Source organism: Lissotriton vulgaris, chromosome 8 (assembly GCF_964263255.1).
Source record: "Lissotriton vulgaris chromosome 8, aLisVul1.2, whole genome shotgun sequence".
NCBI classification, from domain to species: domain Eukaryota; kingdom Metazoa; phylum Chordata; class Amphibia; order Caudata; family Salamandridae; genus Lissotriton; species Lissotriton vulgaris.
The window spans coordinates 429368039-429391728 of NC_141696.1; the positions used below are offsets into that span (position 1 = coordinate 429368039).

Sequence of the window (23690 nt, forward strand, 5' to 3'; positions counted from 1 at the left end):
GTTTCTCAGCTCTCCTGGCATCATAAGTCTCCAAGAGACCCATCAGAAAGGACGTTGTGGGGTTAGACCCCTGCTGAATCTTCCGGGAGTGACACAGTCGTCTTAACTCCTTGAAGCTCAGCACAGTATATCCTGAAGGGATGACCTGTGGAGGGTCAACTGACACAAGGGGAGACTCAGAGTTTCCTCCCTGGCCCGACATACTGTTTCTAGTGTGGTGTAAGTGATGCACCTACCTACACTATGTGTTTTCCTACTGTTCCCTTGCTAAGAGTTGTAGCCAAGGTGTGCTAAGCCTTGAGGAGCTACAACAGCTGGTTCAGTAGAACTCAGAGTATTCTAAGCTTTTAGTTATATGTACTAACAGTACTTGTGCGATCTTTCAACAAGATATTCTTAGGATACGTGTGGTAAAACAACAGCAAGCTCAAATCCCAACCGCTGCTCACCAATGTGAGAAGTTGGCCCGATATGCAACGTTCGCTATTCTAGCGACCGCTATGTATCGTACCAACGACCCTTATGGTGTTTGGTTGTAAGTCAACCTATAGACCAGCTATCCTAGTAGCGTGGATACGAGCAGTCTAAGGCTAAAGACTCGAGAGGGCGTGTTAAGCCAGCTGTTTACCACACATGTACCCCTTGAACACCCAGTGAAAGGACACCTCACAAGTGTTATGAAAATAAACAGGATATTTATTAAGAATCACAACAGCCCTGTACTCTTTATGAGGACAGGGTACTAAGCACAAACCAAATCTCTTTAGCAAATACTTCAAGTGCACAATTTAAAAACAAGTGTCCGAGGACACGGGAAGGTTAAGGTTTCGGGCGGACCCGATAAGGCAAGTCGGAAGCGAGGGACTCGGGACCCTAGAGTAAGGAGGCTATGCAGGCACCGAAATGCCGAGTTACCTAGCCACGAGGGCTGCGGCTGTACAAGTCTTACAGGCGTCGGGGTCTTCGCTGACGAGCCAGGAGCCGGAAGAAAAGGAGTTGCTGGCCGGCGACCAGTGCTGAATAGTTCGTAGAGATCCAAGCCTGGATCGGAGATTGAAGAAACCTGAAAGCAGAGGGGACCAAGTTCGTACTACTAGCCAGTAGTCAGAGTGTACCAGGAAGGCACCGGTTGGCCATCACCTCGACCAGGTGAGTGGGCGACGCTAGGCTCTGCAGTCTCACGGACCAGGAGGCGTTGTCGGCGACCACGGTGGAGGTGCGAGCTGTCCCACGAAGGATGATGCTGTCGGCGTCGCTGGGCCCAGGATGGGGCAACAAGCCTTGGCAGTTCTCAGGGCCACGTGGTGGGCCTAAGATGGCGTCTTGAGTGGACCAGGAGGGTCCGGGGTGCTTCTCGCAAAGATGGAAGCAAGGGCCAGTCTGGAGCAACCAGACCAGCAGTGATGATTCTCGGATGTCGTCACAGAAGGGCACAAGCCAGCGGCTAGTGACCAGACAACGTGCTGAGCAGCGAGCAGAAGGGCCCCACGCAGATCGTGGAGATGCTGGGAGACTGCACTTCGGTGCTGGAGCGGCTCAGGGTCGGGGCTTCTCGGACCCCAGAGCACTCACCAGAGAGTTACCTCGATGGTCGTGCTGGTTTTAAGAGCGTGCAGGTTCCGATGATGGCCGGTCCCTCGAGGTCTCGTCGCACCCACAGATCACAGCTGAGCTGATGACGTGGGTAGAGGTCAGAGGTGCCAGGGAAGCCGGTTCTCGTCGAGCTGGGCCGTCGGATTCCTTGAGGAAGGACTTACAGCAAACCGCAGAGTTCTTAGATGGTGCCCGCTGATGCAGGGTGACTACTCCTTAGCCACAAGGGAGAAATCTTGAGAAGAGTCTTGAAGTCCTTTCGTAGAAAGTATTCTTGATTCAAAGATGATCTAATTTGGAAGGGTCCCCGCTCCGGCCTTTATTCTAAAGAAAGGGGTGGGTACATGACTAGGTCCTGCCCTAAGGGTGGGACCAGGAAGGGGGGTAGTTACACCCCTCTCCCCTGCCGGACTTTCCCCAGGCCAGGGCTGTCGCCCCTGGAACTGGTTCTAACCGGCAGATGCGTAGTGAGCACCGGGGTGCCACTCCGCAGTCACCTTCTCGCAAAAGCCCTACCTACCCAGAATACACAAACCCTGTCTGGGACGGTGCGAACACCGCCCTCGACAGGAAACCCTTTGTCCAAGTGCTCCTCGCTGGAAGGACTCCCAGCAGCAGGAGGTCAGACTCGTGTCTGTGGTGGCAGCCTCCATTTTGTGGAGCTGAGGCTTTCGTTAACTTTAACCGGGGTTCACAGTTACGTACATGTCGTGTCCCTCTAGAAGGGCGGAATGCTAACCTCGTCGCCAGGGTTGGTGAGAGGGCAGCACCCCCATTCGTATGACACCTTACTCGACATGTCTTGATAACGCGACACCGAAGTTACCGATGTGGTACGCGTTATCAGGGAACAGCCATTGGGTCTTTTCTCCGCAAGCTGCAACCGGCTCGGCTCGGGCCAGAACACAGTTCACACGAGCCCATGCACTCTGCCTTCAGGATTGTCAAGGCCTGCCATAGGAGTGACTGATAGGAACTCGGGTGTCCATTGTATGGTTAGATATAGGCTACTATATCCAAAGCAAAGGGTGATTACACGACTTCGCCCCAGCTGTCATGCAGCCAGTTGTGTCAAATTTAGGAGGCCAGCCAGGGGTGGCATAATACATGCTGCAGCCCCTGGCGGCCCTGGGTACACCTATGCCCTGAGTTACAGGGTCTGATAAGGTGGCCCAGTACCAATTGGTAAATGCACCCAGGGTACATATCGTAATTTAGAAAGAGAACAGCCAGGCTGTGGGTCTGATTGGCAGGCCCACAGCCAGAGAAAGTCGTAAACCAGTGAAACAAAAGCAAAAAATCTGGGTGATCATAGGATTGCAGACCCTACTCTCCTACACCATATATACCCAACAGTACCACTCATGGTGGCAGCTCCAAGGGTAGCCCTGTTGCCTCCTCCAGAGACCTCCCAACCGCCTCCTGGCATGCTTGTTTACAAGGACAGCCCCAGAGTGTATTAAAAAATGTGCTTTCCAGCCCACAACCTTTAAGACAATTCGCTCCTTCTGCCCTGCCTATCCTACAGAGCAAGGAGCGTGTATAATAAGCCTGGTGTATGATCTTGAGTTGGATCAGGCGGGAAATCTCTTTTATTGTCATGACAGCTGGAGATTCTAGAGACTCCCGCCAATCATCCTCATCCAAGCCCCGCATGTCGCGCTCCCAAGTCGTCTGCAATTTCAACAGAGGGGGTTACGTGTTGCTCATCGCCGTTCCATATGTCACTGAGATCACTTTCTTTTTAGCCCACCCATCTAGAAGCCTACCTTCCAGGGATGAGTCTTCTTGTGTCTCCTCCTCCAGAGACACACATTCCATGAGGGCATATCTCAATTGGCCATTACGCAACCATTGTGTCTTTGACATGCAATACTCCTTTCTCAAGAAGGCAAAGGAAACCACCCAGTTCACATCCCTTAAATCCACCAGCGTAGAAAGGCAGATGTTGTCCCATCCCTGGAACCCTCGCAGAGCCAACACGGGCCGCAACCTTGAAGCCTCCCAAAATAGCTTTCACTGGGTTAGCTGACGGCCCGACCCATCTCTGTGGTCAGTGTCCTCCAAATATCCACCACTTTCCTCGTCGCTGGGTTTGCTTCAGGCAACCCCTGATCTGCATAATCCCAGTTATTCACTACCCTCACTTATGCTGCTTCATAATGTTTCTGAACATTTGGTCAGGCTATACCTCCCTCATATTTAGATCTCTGAAGGTTTCTCATAATATTACAAGGATGTTCCCAATCCTCCAAAGCAGTGTTCCCACACGTTTACCTTATTAAAGAACGCATCCAAAATCTTGTATGGGCTGTTCTGAAGTATATATCAGAATTATGGGAGTGCCACCATTTTAAACATTGCCGCTTTTCCCAACAGCGAAAGCGGCAGCGACTGACAATGTTTCATCTTTTGCTCCAGGCTTTTGAGCAACGGTCCCATATTTGTGTCATATTACGAGTCTGGATATCTAATAATCCAGATCCCCAGATACTTAAACTAATCTGTCTCTATTCGCAGCGTCTGCACAAGTGTCTCCCCCCGGTTCCAGCCTCCTATCTGGAACAATAAGGACTTATCCCAATTAATAGCGAACCCAGAATGATACCTGAATACACTGAAAATATCATGTAGTCTTTGTAGTGTTGGGAGCCAATTATGTCAGGTATAATAGGATATCATCAGCATACAATGAAGTGCATTCGTCCTGTCCCTCACTGCCATCTATTGCCAGAGCAAACAACTTCAGTGAAAGAGGACACCCCTGACACGCTCCCCTGCGCACTCTAAATTCCTGCGACATGTGGCCTCTGCACTGTGGCCTTTGGCTGATCATAGAGCAGTTTGACCCACCTGATGTTTCGGGGACCAAAACCGATCTTAGCTAGCACCCCAAAGAGGTGTGTGCATTTTACTGAATGGAAGGCCTTATTTGCGTCTAGTGAGGCAAATACCCATCATGCCGGCGAGGCCCTGGTAACTGCTAAGTTGTTGTATAACTGCCTCATGTTCAGCCTGGTTGAGGGATCCAGCATAAAGTCATTCTGATCCGGGTGTACCAGCTCTGTCAATTCTGCTCGTACTCTGGTTGCTAGGAGTTTGGCCAGAATCTTGACATATTTGTTAAGCAGTGATATGGGCCGGTATGATTCGCTCTATCTCTGGGTTTCCTAGCCTTTGGCATAAGCATCACTGTAGTCGCATGCATATCTTCTGGTAGCTCTCGCTCCTGAAATGCCCTCATGAAGGCTGCATGAATTGGTGCCGTCGTCCACCTTGTCAGTCTCCGAAATAAGTCAACCAGGAACCTGTTTGCTCCCAGTGCTGTTCTGGATTGCATCTGAGCCGTGGCGGAGGATATTTCCTCCGCCATAATATCTCCCTCTAAGTTTCTCATGTGGTCCCTGCCCAATCTTCTCATTGGACAATCGTTTATAAAGGCTAGCACTTCCTCATCAGGGGCCCGCAAGTGTGTATTGTTAAAGGATTCCCGGTGTCTAGCAAATTATTCTGCTATCTCCCCGCTCCCTGTCACTGTGGCCCTAGAGTCCACCTTTAATTCTCTAATGGGCCTACTGTCTCTTTCTTACTTCCAATGCATGCCAACAATTTACCTGTCTTATTCCCCCCTTCATAAATCCTTTTCTGTTTTGCCCGCTATGAAGTTTTGGCCTTAAGGTTAGCAACTGCCTGGTACTCGCCCCTCTTTAGATCCATAGCAGTCTTGCCAAGGGGAGTTGGTGTCCCTGCATAGTCCCGGCTAACTGAGTCAGTTCCCCCTCCAAAGTAGCCAATCTAGGATTTCTCTACCTTCTGTTCTCAGTTTGCCCCATGATAATGACTCCCCTGATCGTGGCCTTATAGTCCTCCCAGAGTGTCACAGGGCTCTGCACCAAGATCTTATTTTCCTCATAACAGTGTTTGGAGGCTTTATGTAGACGTTTGCTCATTGGAAAGGCACCATGTTCCCATTTTCCACAACCTCTGTGGTTTCCGGATATTAATGGATAGCGTCACTCGGAGAAGTGAGGAATCACTAATTCCCCGAGCTAAGTATGTACACTCACTAAATCTAGGGAGTGGGTGTAGGAAGCTGGCGCTGTATATACTATAACAAAGTAAGGTATAGTGTGCACGGAGTTAAGCGGATCCCCAGAGGCTTACAGAGGCTTAAGTAGATAATACTAAAATCATTATTTGTGGTAGGGTGGTCGAGCAGTTAGGCTTGTCAGAGGGCTGTGTTAAGCATTTGTTGTGCAAACACAGGCATGAAATGATGACACACACTCAAAGACTGAATCCAGCCCAGCCATTTTGTATAAAAAGTTATGACTTTGTTATTTTATTTTAGGACCAAGAGGAAGATCCCGGGTCTGGTAGATCAGTGGATTAATGCCTCCACTGCAGGGGCCTGTGTTCGACCTCATTTATTTAACAGTAAACAAAGTCAGATGCCTCATATAGTGCAAAGAATTTCCTGGAACACTCAGTAAAACAATGATATACTGGCTTGTCACAGCATAGTAGAGTAAATGTCAAATCTGTAATCATTCCACAAAGTAATCTTGAATTTTAGTTCCGAAAGGGCCCTGACCTCATGGTCACAGGTTGAAATCCCGGCAGGTCCACTCAGCCTTTCATCCATCTGAGGTCGATAAAATGAGTACCATCGAGCTGGGTAACAAGAAACATCTGTTATTCAGCGCCAAGATTCCTCCGGGTGAACGTGCGCTTTACAAATACATGTTATGCAGGAACTAAGTTGTAGGTAAGTAAGAGTCTCAAGCTTAGTAATACTTTTTTTAAAAATGCAGTTAGAATTGTCTTTCAAAGGCAATAGGAACACTTTACAGTATGAGAAATAATTTTATGTAGTCAATCAAAAACAGTAGCAAACTTAGCAGTTGGAAAATATAGACTGTTAAATGCAATATGAGAAATACAATGCAATACTATGGGAGGAAAACAGTTATATACGTTAGCAGTTAAGTACACGACTTACTCTTCCTGTCTTCAGGGGCTTAGACGAAACAAGGTGCAGATTGCACGTAGGTACCCACGATTTCAGGGTACAGGTCCGATGGGCTAAAGCAAGCTCAAAGAGGGGGGGGGGGAACAAAGCAGCACTAACCTTACACCACCAGCGGCACCGGGGAGGCATGGTGCAAATCAGCATTGGGCGCCCAATGCTTTCCAATGGGGAATCTCGCTTCCACAAAGAGGATCCTGGCTCGATCCTGACTCGATCCAGGAGGCTAGATGAAGGTGACCACTGGCAAGGCAGATAAGTTGAGATGTCGAAGGAGGGCTGGGCACCGTTGGATGGGCTCCCCAAGGTCGGGGGCTGAGGATGCAGAGATGCACTTTGGTGCCAGATTTCTTTTACTGGAGCCGGTCGCGGTCAGGGGGACCCTTCAAGATGAGGCTGCATGCGTCTTCATGCAGTTCAGGAGAGGGCATCCGACACTGGATTGGAAGTCAGGATCACTGCGTAGACGTCGCTGGACAGATGAGCAACTCATACTCGGGCCGTGGGCTTCGGGTGCAGAATAGGCAGAAATCACGGATCCGCCTGGATCCAGAGTCCCTGATGTTGGATGTTTCTGGACAGGGCTGCTGTCCTCGGGAGAGATGGTCTTAGTTGAAGCGTGGGCAGTCCTCCTCGGGTTCTGGAAGTCGCCCGCACAGGGCAGTCGTCGTCTTCTTTCGCAGGGTCTTTGAGCAAGAGACAGGCCGGTAGGGCTGGGGCCAAATCAATGGATCTAATGGATTAAATCAGGCAGGTCCACCAGTTCCTCTATATAGGCGATCAGAGAATGGCGGAGTTGGAGATACCTACGAAACTGACTACGATATAGTTGATATTTGGTTTATAGTGATTGGAAGGAATTTAAGACCGTCCCTTGCATTTCGTGCCCCCGTGTAGAAATGCCAATGAGGTCCCACTGATGGAAGCCCTTCAACGTAGCTACCTGCAAAAGCTGCCTACCTCTCCATAGAGTGGCACAAAAGGGGGTGGTGATGGACGAAGCATCTGAACCAATCAAACACTCACACCCAGTCAACATAACTGGATTTAATCCATCACCGTTCTTTAGCCCACTCTGCCACCCCAGTTCAGACATGGCCATATGCAAATCAGTCTGACCCTGTGCCTCATGGGAACAGTCCAGCCCGAACTGCCAAGCCATGCCTTCCCTGGACCAGGAACAAGCTTCCTAGGACCGGTTTCTGGCATTTCAGCCGTCTTCAGCCAGGCTTGCTTGAATCCAGTGGCAAAGTGAGCAAGGGACTCACGTCGGAGCATACCCTGCCAACTTATGGCGAACAAAGCGGTACAAAAGGGAGTGGTGATGGATGGAGCATCTGAACCAATCAAACACTCACACCCAGTCAACAGGTCTGGGTTTAATCCATCACCGTTCTTTAGCCCACTCTGCCATCCCAGTTCAGACATGGCCATATGCAAATCAGTCTGACCCTGCGCCTCATGGGAACAGTCCAGCCCGAACTGCCAAGCCATGCCTTCCCTGGACCGGAAACAAGCTTCCTAGGACCGGTTTCTGACATTCCAGCTGTCTTCAGCCAGGCTTGCTTGAATCCAGTGGCAAAGTGAGCAAGGGACTCACGTCTGAGCATACCCTGCCAACTTATGGCGAACAAAGCGGTACAAAAGGGGGTGGTGATGGATGGACCATCTGAACCAATCCAACACTCACACCCAGTCAACAGATCTGGGTTTAATCCATCACGTTCTTTAGCACACTCTGCCACCCCAGTTCAGACATGGCCATATGCAAATCAGTCTGACCCTGTGCCTCATGGAAACAGTCCAGCCCGAACTGCCAAGCCATCCCTTCCCTGGACCTAAACCAAGCTTCCTAGGACGGGTTTCTGGCATTCCAGCCGTCTTCAGCCAGGCTTGCTTGAATCCAGTGGCAAAGTGAGCAAGGGACTCCCGACTGAGCATACCCTGCCAACTTATGGCGAACAAAGCGGTACTAAAGGGAGTGGTGATGGACGGAGCATCTGAACCGGTCAAACACTCACACCCAGTCAACAGATCTGGGTTTAATCCATCACCGCTCTTTAGCCCACTCTGCCACCCCAGTTCAGACATGGCCATATGCAAATAAGTCTGACCCTGCGCCTCATGGGAACAGCCCAGCCCGAACTGCCAAGCCATGCCTTCCCTGGACCGGAAACAAGCTTCCTAGGACGGGTATGCCCAGACGTGTGTCCCGTGCTCACTAAGCCAAGCTATCCTGGCTGAAGACGGCTGATAGCCAGAAACCGGTCCTAGGATGCTTGATTCTGGTCCAGGGAAGGCATGGCTTAGCAGCTCGGGCTAGACTGTTCCCATGAGGCACAGGGTCAAGACTGATTTGCATATGGCCATGTCTGAACTGGGGTGGTTTGGTGAGCAAAATAACGATGGATTAAACTCAGATCTGTGACTGGGGGTGAATGTTTTTCTATTGTGCAACATTCCGTCCATCATCTTGTGTGTTTTGCTTACCTCTCCATAGAGGCACCCATTCCATCAGTTTGTTCCCCCATCCCATCTGTTGGAAGGAGGAGCACCACAAATTGAAGACCACCCTCATCGCTCTGGGTTAGACCTTTTCCACCATCTTGTTTGTGGTTGAATTACATACCCTGGGGTGAGGGTTATGCCCACTCCCCACAGGAAGCTGTGATATATAGGAGTGTAGGCACCCCAGGCATAAGTAGCCCATTGGCTAATATGCCTCACTCCCCTTAACACCCCTGAATGTAGTATTTGGGTGGCCCAGTGACATCAGCAATTCCTATTCGACTGACTAAGGAAGGAGGACAAAGGAGAGCCAAAGGACGCCAGAACTGTGGACTAGCTATGGACTTGGTGCCAAACCCAGCCTGACTGCTCCTGTCCCAACATTTGCAAAGACCCGACTTGTCCTGAAGCTGTGCATCCTCCCAAGGCTTCAGAGGGCTACCAGCATTCCCCCAACCAGCCAGCATCTCCCTTTAAGTCGAGTAACCACTTCCCTGTAGTCTTCTGGCACTGACTGCACAGTCAGGTTTACCGATCTGCTGGCTTCTAGGTCCACTGACACAGCAGCAGCCCAGGAGGAGGTCACTGAGTGTCCCAGCCCATGGACCCACCCTGTCTACGAGAAGCTGATTCACCCCAGAGGCTCCCTAAACCAATACCCGGGGTACCGGAGCCTGGTGCAAGCACCAAGGCTTGTTTGTGTTCAGTCTGAAAACCACTGCTGCCAAACCTTACCTACATGTCGAGGGACCTGGACAGAGACCAGCTCCATGCTAGAAGTCATATTGCTGTTTTTCTTTTCCCTCTGCTGCAGGTGCAGCAAGAACTGTTAGAGCCTCAAACTTGTCAACCTGCCGGACAAAACACCTATGCACCTAAACCCCCCAGTCCAAGTCAATTGAAACTGATGGTATCTCTGTGGCTCTGATACCCTCAAGAGCTGAGCTCCCCTTTAGGTTCTGGTGACTGCTCCCCACTTGCAGCCTTTCTTTGCAGGTAATGTTCCCCATTGACTTCAACAAGTAGCATTTAAGGCTACCACCGCTAAACGCACCTCTGCACCAAACGGTTTGGTATTTTTGTCTGAGCGAGTGTAACTCCGATTGTGATGGTTGTTGGAACCTGAGGGTTTCTCAAGGTACTTATATATACCATTATAAATACTGTAGTTTGTTTGTTCAATTGTTTATACTATATAAAATTTGTTAACAAAATGAATACATTTGATGTTTTCAATCTCATGAGAAAAATTGAGTTATTAGTTGTGAACTTTTCTCTTTGGATTATATTGTACCTTTTTGTACATTGTATGATTTAATGCTTTGCTTTCATCCATTACCAGGCAGGGGTTGTCCTTTTACTAGATAGGTCCTTTTCCCCTGGTCCTGCTGGTAAATTAAGGTTTCAGGTGCCCTCTTTGCTTTGTTATAGGCTTTCTCATGATGAAATGTAAACTTAAGGTCAAGGAGTTTTACTGGTGGCCTTAGATGGATGTTGTAGTTGAATGTTTTGTGAGAGACTGTGAGGAATGCGAAAGGGTTGAAAAGTCCCAAACTCTTTAGAATACTTGTAATTACTTTTAGATTACTTTCCAGTTACTTTGTTGTTACTTTTTTAGTGTGGGGTTAAACAAACTTATAACATAGCCTAGGCATCACACTACATCTGTAAGCAGGTTAAATCTTTTGAAGACAAATACAAAGACCAGGGGTGCACCACATACAAACAAAAATAAACACATGAGAAGTTGAAAACTAATAACAAAGATTCTCGAACAATCCAGTAGTCTTCTTCTCTTATTGGTGCTTCTTACAAATGCTCATAAAAACCAGCCAATGCGTTTCGTCTAGTAGACAATGGACTTCTTCAGGGCAGAAAAATACTGGTGTGAGAAGATTCCAAGCCTGCAGTCAAATTAATGAGCAGTATTTCCTACATGCAATGCGATTCCAAATGCACCTTCTATATGCAGTAAGTATTATTAGATATATATTCTAGAAAGAAGATAATAATTGGAACCCATCTTTGTATGAGTCATAGATATCAGAATTCAGTATCAGTTTTGGTAGGGGTGCTATCTGTCCTCTAATTGGCACTTCAATGGGTGCCGCAGAGATGTAGACCCAGAGATATCCCTCCGAGTACTGGTGTACGGTTCCGGAACCACCAATAAAAGAAGAACAATACTGGATTGTTTTTCTGGACTAGATTCATTGTCATTAGTTTTCAATTACTCGTGTGTTTATTTTTCTTGTATGTGGTGCACCCTTGGTCTTTGTATTTGTATCTATTTCCCCAGGGAGGGGAGCGCTTTGTGGGGAGAAGGTGCATTCAGAGTATTGCACATATGATGCAGGATATTGTATAGCTTTTCTGACTCTATGGGCATAACAGTGTGGGTGCTGTATCTTGTTCTAGGTCAACAGAAGGAGATGATGGATGCAGCGCTGAAACTTTTCATACACTCACCCCAGTCATAGATCTGGGCTGAATCCATCATCGTTCTTTAGCTCACTTCGCCACTGCCTATTTTCATGTTGTATTGGTTAACTCTTTTGACAACACTAAGTTACTTTGTTGCAGTGCAAGACAGGTTCAACACTTATACAATCCTATGGGGGAAAAAAGAAGTGTTACGTTTGCAGGTAAGTAAACAATTTTTGTAACTGAGTTTTTGTGGTAGAACCAAGGTTCCTTAAGGTTCAATTCAGCACTCGAGGTGCAATACCAGTGGCTCTAGAGGGGCCAGATGCAGAGCTGCCAATGCTATTCTATAGAGACATGGGGCACATCGATTGGAGGCTGCTCATGGGCATCTAAAGCGGCCTTGGTGGACAATCTTCAGGACTTAAGGTAAATGCAAAAGGGGGGCCCAAGACAGCACCAAAATCACACCATAAGCTGCACGGGGAGGCTGGATGCAGGTAGCTCACATAGCATTTGGCGGCCAGTGTTACCCAATGGAGATCATCAGTTCCAGTTTCAGGCTGCAGGTTCAGACCAGGAGATCTCTTCGATGGAACCAACAGCCAGGGGAGGAAGTTGAGATGCCAGGTGACGTCAGGCACAGTTGGATCTGGTCACAAGGACGCAGGGTCGGAGGATGCAGGGGTGTCGTTGGATGGTGGGTTTCTCCTTACTGGGAAGGTCACGGTTGAAAAGGTCACCATGAAGAGGCTGCAGGTGTTGACACTGGACCTTGGCGGTGACACCCTTCGATGGACTGGAGGTCAGGACTGCTGGGGAACCACTTCAGGACCGGTGGACCCTTTGGACACGGGTCGTGGACAGGGGGTGCATAGGTAAATCCTGGAGAAGGGGTTCTTGGTTCCACAGGGGCTAGATCTTCTTTTGTGGACAGGGCCTTTATCCTCGGGAGTCTCGAGTCTCTGTGGAAGCTGGAGACAGGTCCTCACCAAGTCTGGAGGTTGCTGATCCTTTATCCTTTTTGGAGTAGTCGTTTTCTGCGCAGGGCGATTCAGAGTTGCAAGCTAGCCGGTTGGGCTGGGGCCAAGTCAATTGAACCTGGAGTCTTCTCTACTGAGGCATCTTCGTTTTACAGTCTTCTTAGGTAGTCGATTCTCAAATCCTGGGTTCAGGGCTGTACCCTAAATACTGTATTTAGTGGGTCTTTTAGGTGTCTCAAGGCTATCTTAGGGGTAGGGTTGGCAGAGGTGGGCACACCTTCTGGGCTGCCTGAATGTTTCCCACCTGTCTTCCCGCCCATAAGGGGGTGAGACAGGAAGTGAGCCTGTTTCTGATAGCAGGAGAGGCTGGGGGTAAAGTTGCAAAGGTGGCAAGGTCTTTGAAGCTCCCCTGCCACGGATGGCTCTACCTGACCTGGGAAGGTGTGAACCTATCTGCCCACCAAAGGCTTTGTGTCGGGATTCCTGCCACCGCTCACCTCTCTTGACTATCACAATATATTGGCAAGATTCATATCATTTTTCCCGATACTTATTACTGAACAAACGTCTTGTACCCTGAATTTTGACTATATTACGTGCTGTTGGTAATAGCTAGCTGCGGCTGGTGTTCCCCGGTTTGATCGAAAAGGCTTAATAGCTTGCACAAATGTTGTACCATGCAAATGCAATGTCAGGTTTCAGGCTCCATGGAAACATCCAGAAAATTCACCTGAATAATAATCGAGCAACCGGCATAGATGACCTCAACGTGAACCTTCCGGAAGACAGACCTCATGAAATCAATCCCTAAATCAATCCCCTGAACCTGTTCCTCGCTATAAGCAATTAGAACGCAACCTTGGTGAACGTTCTAAAACACTTGTTAAGACAGCCCCATCAAGTTAATTATCTGTACCTCTTCCTTGTTTAACATTTAGAATGTGACCTTTATGAACATTCTACAGCAGTATTATTTGAAGACCATCCACACTCCTTTCTTTCACTTAGCCTCTTCGCCTGCCACTTACCTGTTTCCCAGCTTCCAGGACTCTTGTCTTGCCAGCTCCCTTGATCCTTCCGCTTCAACCTCACCACAAAGATCGTCCCACATTAATCTTGCACCCGGATAAAAAAAAAGAACAAGAAGGAAAGCAGTGAAGCATTACATGACTTGATTTTACTATGTGCTGTGCTCAGTCGCAACATTGTGCTGCAAACAAAGGTGGCCAGTGTTTTTGTTCAACTTGTACATACTGTTGGCAGTAGTCTGACAGAGAGGACTTGGGTGAAGCTAATCCTATCCAAATTTGCTTGTGGGTTTGATGTTGAAATCATACTTACTACATTTTCGAACATTTTGATAAAGGAGCCTCTACGGACAATCTAAATGAAAACAAAACAACAACAAAACTAAAGGTTGGTTGAGATTTGAAAAGCTTTCGTGAGGTGATACCTTAAGAGATAGAGTTAACACTAGACTAATGCCATATCATTTGATTGTTTATAGTTACAAAATCTGCTGGTACCATTCATCAGACTGGTATGAATGCCTGCTGTAGTATTGCTGTTGGGTAGATGAGCCACAGCATCTTTGACTCAACACGCTCTCTCCATCCCACTCCACTTCCCCATGGGATATGCCACTGGAGCATTGTCTCCTCCTGTAAACCGAGGGCATGTCTCGGGAGGATTCGAGAACTAGTATCGCCGCGCCATTGAAATCATCTGGGATCCAGGTAGCTGGCTTATGACACTTTGTTTCTGGGCCCAGGGAGGGAAGGCTTCCACCCCAGGGGTCCAGACACGTGTCTCATGGTGGCAGGCAGGTGTTTATCAGTCAAGAACCCACCAGTAGTTGATTTAGTTTTGTTCAGGGGACCCCTCTAGAAGGGACCCCTGAGTGGATGGAATAATAAATGTGACACTGGGATCAGTGCAGGTTTAATATTTTGAGATGGTTGATACCAAACATTCCGAGATTCAGTAAAGCCATTATAGTGCTAGAAAACTTGTAATCACCAGTTTCCAGACTATATACTCAGGATGGCTTTACAGGGCACCTAAAATATCTAAGAATGGCCTTAGATATTATAGGGACCTGTCTGCTCATGGAGATAGGTCCTCACATGAGGTATAAAGCACCATGCCTTAAGGGTTCATGCAGTCCTGGGCAGGCATATCACACAGGGGTGTGTGCCATGTTGACGCTTCACTTTTAGCTGCACTACAACACGCAGCCTGCAATGGCAGTCTTGCATGTCTGTGGTGAGAGGTCTCTCAGGGTGGCATAGTACATGCTGCAGCCCTCAGAGGCCTTACCCTGGCTACCATGCCCTTGGTACCATAGGTACTACTTACAAGGGCGTTACAGGTTGGCCAGATTTGTGCAAATTATGGAACCAATGGTACAGGTTAGGGAAAGAACACAGGCCCGGGGAACCTGATTGGCAGGGACCCATGGCACACTCGGTCAAATTGCATCAGGTATGTGGTAAAAAGTTAGGGGGCAACAATGCAGAAAGTGCACTTTCCTACACATAGGCTGATATTGCATCGACCTATGTGTGGAGAAGAGAGTCTCCATAAAAAAGTCATCCTTCTCAAGCTGCTTATGCATCTCCACTTGTGAAAGGTGGCTGCATGGTGGAGAACCTCAATGGTATGAGGTGGTGTTGTCTGGGTGTGAAGACTTGGCCCGATAGAGATCCGGATCAGTGTCAGCTAGGGGATCCACATCATAGTCATCCCAAGGGGGCTTGTAATTTCTTCCAATGAGAAGCAAGTCTTAGTGGGCCCGGTGAGCACGCCATGCGGCTTCTAAATTGAGCTCAAAGAGACATGTCTGGACCGTTCGTGGAGAAAAAACAATTTAGCAATGGAGCCGATGTCCATGCGCATTACCAGCAATAGGTGGAGTCACTACACCTCGTGACACAAAAAGACTTCTTCCAAGATAAACAACTTGCACACGTCCGACCCCAGCACTAGATATTAGGTATATGCACAGTATTTGAATCTACAGCACTACATGCCACAAACAGTTGCTTACAGGTTAAGTACCATTTTCCTTCCTTTTCACAAGCGCCCAATTCCCTTTACTGCCAGGGTCATCTGACCTGGAGACGCCTGTGAAAGGATGGGTATAAGCAGGTGAGTGGCAGTACTGTAGAAAAGAGGTTTGTTCTAGTATACATCCTCGTACATGTCCTCGTAGACACTACACTGAAGTTTTGAGTGATGTACAGTGATGTTTGTTATTATTCTGGCTTATAAAAAGAAAGGCAGATTTCGGCAAAATTTTTATGTATGGTGAAGTAGCCTGTCCACATATTTAATGGAGAATATGCTGTTGTACCACGCTATATCTAAGTGCTTCAAGACACCAAATAATATCTCTAATTGTTCATTGTTGTTTTCAGTGGATGTGTGTTAGCTGCAACTGAGCACAGGCTTTGTTGTTTACAATTTTTTAAGTTTAGAGACCATCATGTCAGAGTAATAGCTCACTTTATATTTTTTTGTAGGAACTGTGAGGATGTCTTTATGCGTGAAGACTGTGAAATACTGTACCAGTTTGTATATGCTGCGCACAGACCATTGGCTTCAGCAGCTGGGGAATTCCTTTATAAAAGGTAACCAGTCCTCTGCAAATGCAAATCTTGCTGATGTACGGTTCTAGTTTAAGTGTACTTCTTCTATGGTGATGTTTATAAGTTTTTGTAAACACAAACATGAACAACTACAGAGCACAATGAAAGCGAAGCTTGTGTTGTCTATGATGTCATTCAGTACCATGAGGTGAAAAACATTGTTGTTTTCACTCTTATTTATTTACAATTTTGTGTTGTGTATGGCCCACCCAAAGCATCTGCCCCTGCTTTCAACAATGTAATAATAGAGGGGCTGTAGCGGGACTTATGCAACACAGCCTCACCTGCTCCAGGATCCATCACAGTGTTACACCAGGTGTCCTGCTTCCCACCTCTACAACCTAGATATCACACCCAATTAAAAAGATTATCTAACATCTGTCTCACAATACCCTCAGCATTACCCCCTTTCCAAATCAAAACATAAGTGGTGTCCTGCCAACCTCCCGCATCACTTTCTGCATTTACCACCCCTCCCTACCCACAATTGAATAAAAAGCCTGATGTCCTCCCACCCACAACCCTGTCTTCAGTCCCTCTCCCCCCAGCCCAAATATATAACTAGCATTTGCAATGCAATAGGTCTCCCCTTTGGGACCTTATATGTATTTAGCTATGCAGCACATTAGCCTGGGTGCTGAAACATCTACTGTTCTTTAACATGGAGGGAAAGTAAGCAACAAACCTTGTGCCAGGCCTGGGAACACATGGAGAGAAATATTGCCTTTCAGAAGTAAATGGTATAGCCTAAATCTCTGTTTTTAATATACAATCAGGTCCTTCGTGCTCACATCACTGAAAATACAAGATTTAAAAAAAATATTATTGTCTACTGGTGCTTGTGGAAGACATTTTCTATGGACTGGAATCTAGAGAATGCTAAAGTAATTCTCGTATTTTACTGACCTCTGCTGGTCGTTTCCTATCAAGAAAGTTAAATGGAGGAAGTTTCCAGAAAAATAAAAAATAAAGTCTCTCAGTAGAAAGAAATGCTGGTGTTTTTCTGACCTCTACTGGTCGTTTTCTATCAAGACAGTTAAATAGAGGAGGCAGTTGAACAGAAAAAAGTCCCTAAGCAGAAGCAGAGAAATCCTAGGGCTGATCTCCAGAGCCCACAAAGTACATACACATATAAGTATATACTAAAATATATACAAGAGGTCTCGAATGCTCGACCTAAAAATAATACCTGATCTCCTGCAACACACCCCCATCCACTCTCTCTCCCTTCCCTCCCCTTTCTCACCCGAAGCGCTGCTCTCTGCTCTCCACCACAACAGAGAGCTGACATCCTCTGTGAGAACATTGTCAGACCTATCTGCCTTGTCAGCCTAACCTGCAATTCCCTTATAACATTGCATTAGTAGGAAATAACTTTTGTTCCCCAATCTTTCTGTGTCATTTCAGTGAATAACCAGATTTTGAGTCTGGTATTCGCAGTACTTGCACTCAGTGTGAGCCTTACGGATAGTATGATAATATCAACAGCAGGTATTTGTATAAAATATTGTGGTTAGAGTACGGGTAAGGAACACTGCACTTGGTGTACCAATGGAAAGCTTAACCAAACTCTGTCCGAAACTGAAGACTTTACCCAGTCCCAAAGCTTGTCATTCAGAGACCCTATATGTCTGAAAATATGTGCAGACATACCTCGACTCATAAATGTCTTTCGAAGAGACCCTACATAGTCCATTCCATTGTACCTACTGTTCATTCAGAGGGTCTGTGAGGCTCCCTCATTCCTGTGCAATATCCCTTTATGCTTCCTTTAGGAAGAACGTAGCTCAAGGTCACCCATACACCCAGCACAATGATTCAGTGTGTCACCGATAAATCTTGCCTCAATATTTTGATCATTCAATACCCACTGTCTACCAAAACTCCAGGATTCGGGGGCAAGAATATATGGTTTGGAGGAAAGTGCCATCTTCCATATAACATATTAGTGCAAGCTGGATCAGGCAGCAGGAGATGAAACCTAGTTCTATTATAGTCTGCCTTGTGTGAAACTTTAAGTGAATCACCTGAAGACTCATCCAGATGACTACACTCCTCAAATGAAGAAGGTCCTCTTCCTTGTTAGTGTTGTCCAGCCCCCCCCCCCCCCCTGCCCCCCACACACACCTAGGGGCCTTGTAAGACAGCCATCATATCATTCGCCAGAATCCTTAAGATTTTAGAGGTTTCCCAGTGGTACATTTCTCCATCAGAATTCTGGCTTTAATACATAAATAATTTGGAATATTAGGCCAGTCAATACTCCACAACATCAAAGGTGTGCTTGACCTCCAGCTATCTGGGTATGTGTAGTCTTTCTAATCCTGATGCCCAACATATATCAGGGAAACAGTTCTTCTAGTCATGTGCACTACTTTCAAGTACTTTCTTCCAGGGTGCTTCTTGCTGTGCAGCAAATTAATCTTTCTGAAAGGACAAAATGAGTGGTTTTGTGGCCAGTAAGCCATTTCTAGTCTTACTCCGTTGTTCCTGCTGTTCTTTTTAGCTTTTTCTTTGCAGCTCTTGAATACAAATGAATGTAGTTTGCCCTACATATGTCATGAAATTTCCTCACCCTTTAACCTATATTTGTCAGTGGCAAATATCTGCAGAGTTGCTGACACTACTTGTTACTACAGGGGTTATTTATACTTTGGCGGCTATGGAACATCTACTGAAAATTGGCAGATGTTACATGCAGCTAGAATGTATAGCAAGGTACTGTCGCAGGGATTCTGCTCCTACACAGAACTGTGCACAGAGACCCAGGACCTCAGTGAATTGTGGTGTACCAAAAAACTCACCTCAGTGCCCAGAAACCCTAACCAGCTAGCATCAGTTACACATTAGCTCTTCGTCCTATAGCAAAGGAACCAATGATTAGACAACCTAGAACATGCGACTTAGGTTATACTCAGGAATCGTGGGAAACAAGAACACTCTTTCGTTATACTATCATATCAGTCCACAACAGAAGTAAAAAAGGGACACTGGAAAAGTTAAAATTTGTATTTTAACGACGTGCTCTAAGATTCAGTATCTTTGCTAACATAAGCAGACATATGATTAGAAATATTATGATCAGCATTGTTACAATTCTATAAAACACAAAAGGAGAAATCATATTACAATGATGGTGAAAAAAGGACTTATAGCGCCTAGTATATCGTCCTCCCTTCCTAGGAACTATGTTTTATAAAATATAGAAGGTCTCTTAGGCTTGTTTGGGGGACCCGATACCTCAAAGATCAGCAGGTGTGAACCACATCAGGATCTGCAAAAGCTCTCTGTCTCGCTGGAAAAACAGTCTTCTTCCAAGTGCCTGAAATCATGCTTACAGTGCATTATTAAAGGCGCCAGAATCACGTTGGCTGCAGCTGCATGTATGTTATGGCTAAAACGTGAGCCGATCAGCCCAAACAACAGCTACCTTGTTATGATACCCTTGGAGGCTTTAGCTCTCAGTGTGCAGACTAGAGTCATGATGTAAGTCAAGGGATACTGAAAACAAGCCATTCTCATGTGTAGTATTTCACGCATCCTAACTTGCAACAACAATTATAAGCAGTGTCGTGTGCAAAAGCAGCAGAAGGTATAATGGCGTTTAAACTTCTAATAAGCCTATGCTAACATAGCAGTGTGAGTAACACGGCCCAGCCCTCACTACAGTACACACTCTAAATCAGGCAAACTGGACATCCACCAATTTTTAGTAGGTGTCCTCCACCAACTAATCTCTAAATAACCTCCTAAGTATTGTGTTTTGGAAAGGATTTGGTTTATGAAATACGAAGTCATCAACATATCAATATGTGGTAGGCAGGACTTGAGCATTTGCTGGCATTTGCAGGCAAGCTTCAGATTTTGCCTTTAGAGAGAATTGGGTGTCATTAGTATACAAATTTACTGATACGCTCTGTTTGGTTATGTGCACTCCTAATGGCTCTGTATATAGGTTGAATTAATTCAGTATAAAAATGGGACTCGGAATTGTGTGGTCTGCGAGAAATAATTCATTTATTTAAAGATTTCTTTAACGCAGACCAGACCTAGAGGCGGTCAAAGCAGTGTGCAGCCTGAAGAGAGGTGTATGCTTGAGGAACTGGTACAAATAGTTGTAAGAAGTATACAGTATAATCCAAGGTAAATTGTGATACAATTACAGTGTTTCTTGCAATGATGTTTTCCAGATTTCAAGCAAGCTCTCTGTCAAATGAGAAACTATCAGTTGAAAAATCAGTATCTGTCTTAGGTAGTTTCTATAGCCTCCTTTACCTGTAGCAAAACACCATTTGAAAAAAAAGAATTGAATCAAATAAAATATTCAACGTACCTACAATTCTGAATTGTTAATGATTCTCCATATTACTTGCGTATTAACCCTTGTTCTTAGTTGCTGGAATCCCATTTATTTGACTACATATTTTTAAAAAAGCCAAACAGGAACATGCCAGGGAGGCATTAGTCTTTTTACAAAAAGCTTCGGACCCCCCTAACTTTGTGTTGTATAATGAATTTTATTAAGGTAGCGGTCCGTTTAAGGCTAACCAGGGGAGAGGAATGAAATGTCTTGGATTTTACATTTTAAAATTGTTGGTCTTGCCTGTTGGAATTTCTATTTTTACTAATACCCTGTATAAGAATCTTGAATAATGTTTAATGACTTTTTATCTATGTGTATATATATGTGTGCTTCTATGGTGTTTTTTAATCACCGAATAAAGATTCTTTGAATTGAATTGAATTGACTACATATGTTCCTGGTAATTTTATGTACAATTTTATGGAAATTGGAAATGCTGGATATCCAAATTATTTTTAACTCATCAGATACATTGTTTATATACAGTTATCCTAAGTGTGGCTGGATGAGGGGAAAGCCTCAAAAGCTCTTCCAAAAAAACTACACCGATGTAGCATATAGCAATTTAAATACCCTTTAGTAAAACGTCATTGAATTCATCAGAGAAGATTCTTGTAACCACTGAATTCATGGCAACTGCTTTCCTCCTAAAACAAGGACACTACAGAATGCTGTTTTGATGATGTGTGGGGTAATTACCCAATACATGTATTATATTCTTAGTATTTTGAACAGCATGTATCCTTTGCTGTTTACAGGATGCTCAGCCACGAGGATTATGTAGATGAAGCTAGATGCAAAGGAAAGGAGAGGTTTGGACTCCATGCTACCTACCTGAAGATATTTGTGAATTTCTTCCTTGAAAGTGAGGTATGAAGAATGCATTTTCTCTAAAGACCGTTGACCCAGCAGAATGACCATTCAAATTCATGTTTAACTGAAACATGGCAACTCACATTTATAGTAATAAATGTTTTAGATTTCAGGTTAAAGTATGTGTAAATATCTTCTCTTTTTTATATTGTCTAGCTCCATGAACATGTTGTGTACTTGGTAGACAGTCTGTGGGACTGGGCAGCTGCTTTCTTGAAGGATTGGGAGTGCATGACTGCACTTCTACTGGAAGATGCAAATGCAGAGGACGAAGGTATGTGAATTCATAACCAGTGGCCACGATCAGGTTTATGATAAACACATATGAACTATTTTGCTTAACGTCATCCTACACCAAGTTTATATTCAATAAAATGTTTGAAGTGTTGCCTAATTTGTTTATTGGAATTTTAGATTGTAATGTTGTTGAGGTACACTATTCATTCCAAAAACGCATATGCAAGGAAGTCATTTTTTCATATAAAAAATAACTAAAATAACTTCTGAATTATTGGGAGCTTTTTACAGCAGTGATTAATTGTGAAGGCTGACAATGCTTCTGACCCACCATGTCTGTAGTTTCTCATTTGTTTAAGGTACATTGTGCACTGTCTATGTGTACTACGTTTTAATTTTTTAATTATATTAAACCAAGTGCGTTATTTGAAAGCTTATACAGAGTGACATTTCTTTCAAATGCTTTAAATAAAGGTTAGAAAAGTACACTAAGCCAACTGTGTTACTTAGAAGAAGCACTTTATGCTTCCATGTAAGAGTCTATTATTTGGAATCCTGACAATAGGTCTCCTTTAGACATTGCAAATTGTTTTTCTCTCAACCTTCATACATTTTTATGGAAAACTTTGTAACTTTAATGAAATTGTGAACTTTTATGCTTTGTCCACAATGATGTGAAATGCTGTACTTTTGTGACAATGTGTGTCGCAAAAGGTAAACTTGAAGAGAAAAATCCTGCATACATTTTCCATCTTAGCTGAATTTGATTAGAGTAAAAATCATCTGGCAATGCTGTGAAAATGATCTTCAAACTTTGCTCAGTAAAGACAAGCATAGACTAAGAAATTATGCAAACTTGACAAATTGCAAAAATTGGAAACCTCAAAATGTTACAGTCATGAAAGCAAACTTTGCACACCTATGGTCTGGAAAGATTAGCTTTTATCACTTCATTCATCCACCAGAGTATGGAACATGACAGCTAAACCATCTTAGGAGGCTTATTGAATTGAGGATGCAGAGCTTAATTAACAGTTGGTCATAGGACTGCACAAGGAGATGTTACATTTCATAGCTATGAATGCACTTCCAGCTACTTTTCCCCATCCAGTCGGTGGACAAACTTTGTGGTAGAGGAAAAGTGATGTCCTCTTCTCATTGGCTAATTAATTATTCCTTTATTGCTGAGGTGTTAGTTGACAATGCACAGGCCTTCGTTCTTTCAGGTGTAGGATTGATGTAAGAAAATTAGCACAACAATTTTAATATTTCTGAGGTTGAAGAATTTGTGGTGCCTTTGAGCATCTCATTTTAGATGCCAGTATATATATATATATATATATATATATATATATATATATATATATATATATATATATATATATATATATATATATATATATATATTTTTATAATACTTTTTATTGAAAAACCTGACTTGACAGTCAGCAGAAATACAACAGTAGAGGTGACGATAAAATGTAATTACAGTTCCCCAATGCTCGCCAGTAAATATATATATTTTTTTTATTTATAACCAATGGGAATCCCTCTAGGTTGCATTTCATTGTTTTTAGGTCAGTTACTCTTTTACACAAGGAGGCAAAGAATCAGATTGATTTCTGCCCAAAAAGGTGCTATGTAGCCTAAGCGTAGACTATACTTCCTCTGTATAGGAACATAAGCAACCTCAGTCATGTTTAATCTGTGAGATGAAGCTTGAATTCAAATGGAACAGCGAGCTAAGGACTCAAGTGTTATCTGCCTAGAGCTGGTTAGACTGAAGGATTCAACAGGTAGAGCAAATCCTTGGTTAGATATTGAATAAGACTAGTACAGTCACAGCGATATGTGGCACGCCACAGTTAATTGAGACAGGAGATGTGGCAAAAGGTATAGTTGAAATGATCTGTGTGTGTTCAAGAGTAAGGAGATTATCCATTCTGGTCATTGACCAGAATCTCACTGTGATGCAAACACTCGAGGAGAGTGGTTAGAGTTCTATCAAAGGCTGCCAATAGGTCCAGAAA

General features: G+C 45.0%; 1 protein-coding gene across 1 annotated transcript in view; it reads left to right on the forward strand.

Moving 5' to 3' along the window:
* The window catches only part of LOC147697138 (cohesin subunit SA-2-like), a 741253-nt gene that overhangs the window by 295397 nt on the left and 422166 nt on the right, over nt 1-23690 (forward strand). Inside the window, exons 13-15 of the mRNA XM_086934206.1 lie at nt 16062-16169; nt 21309-21420; nt 21580-21697. Of these exons, the coding sequence (XP_086790332.1) occupies nt 16062-16169; nt 21309-21420; nt 21580-21697 (338 nt within the window). The remainder of the gene's footprint in view (nt 1-16061; nt 16170-21308; nt 21421-21579; nt 21698-23690) is intronic.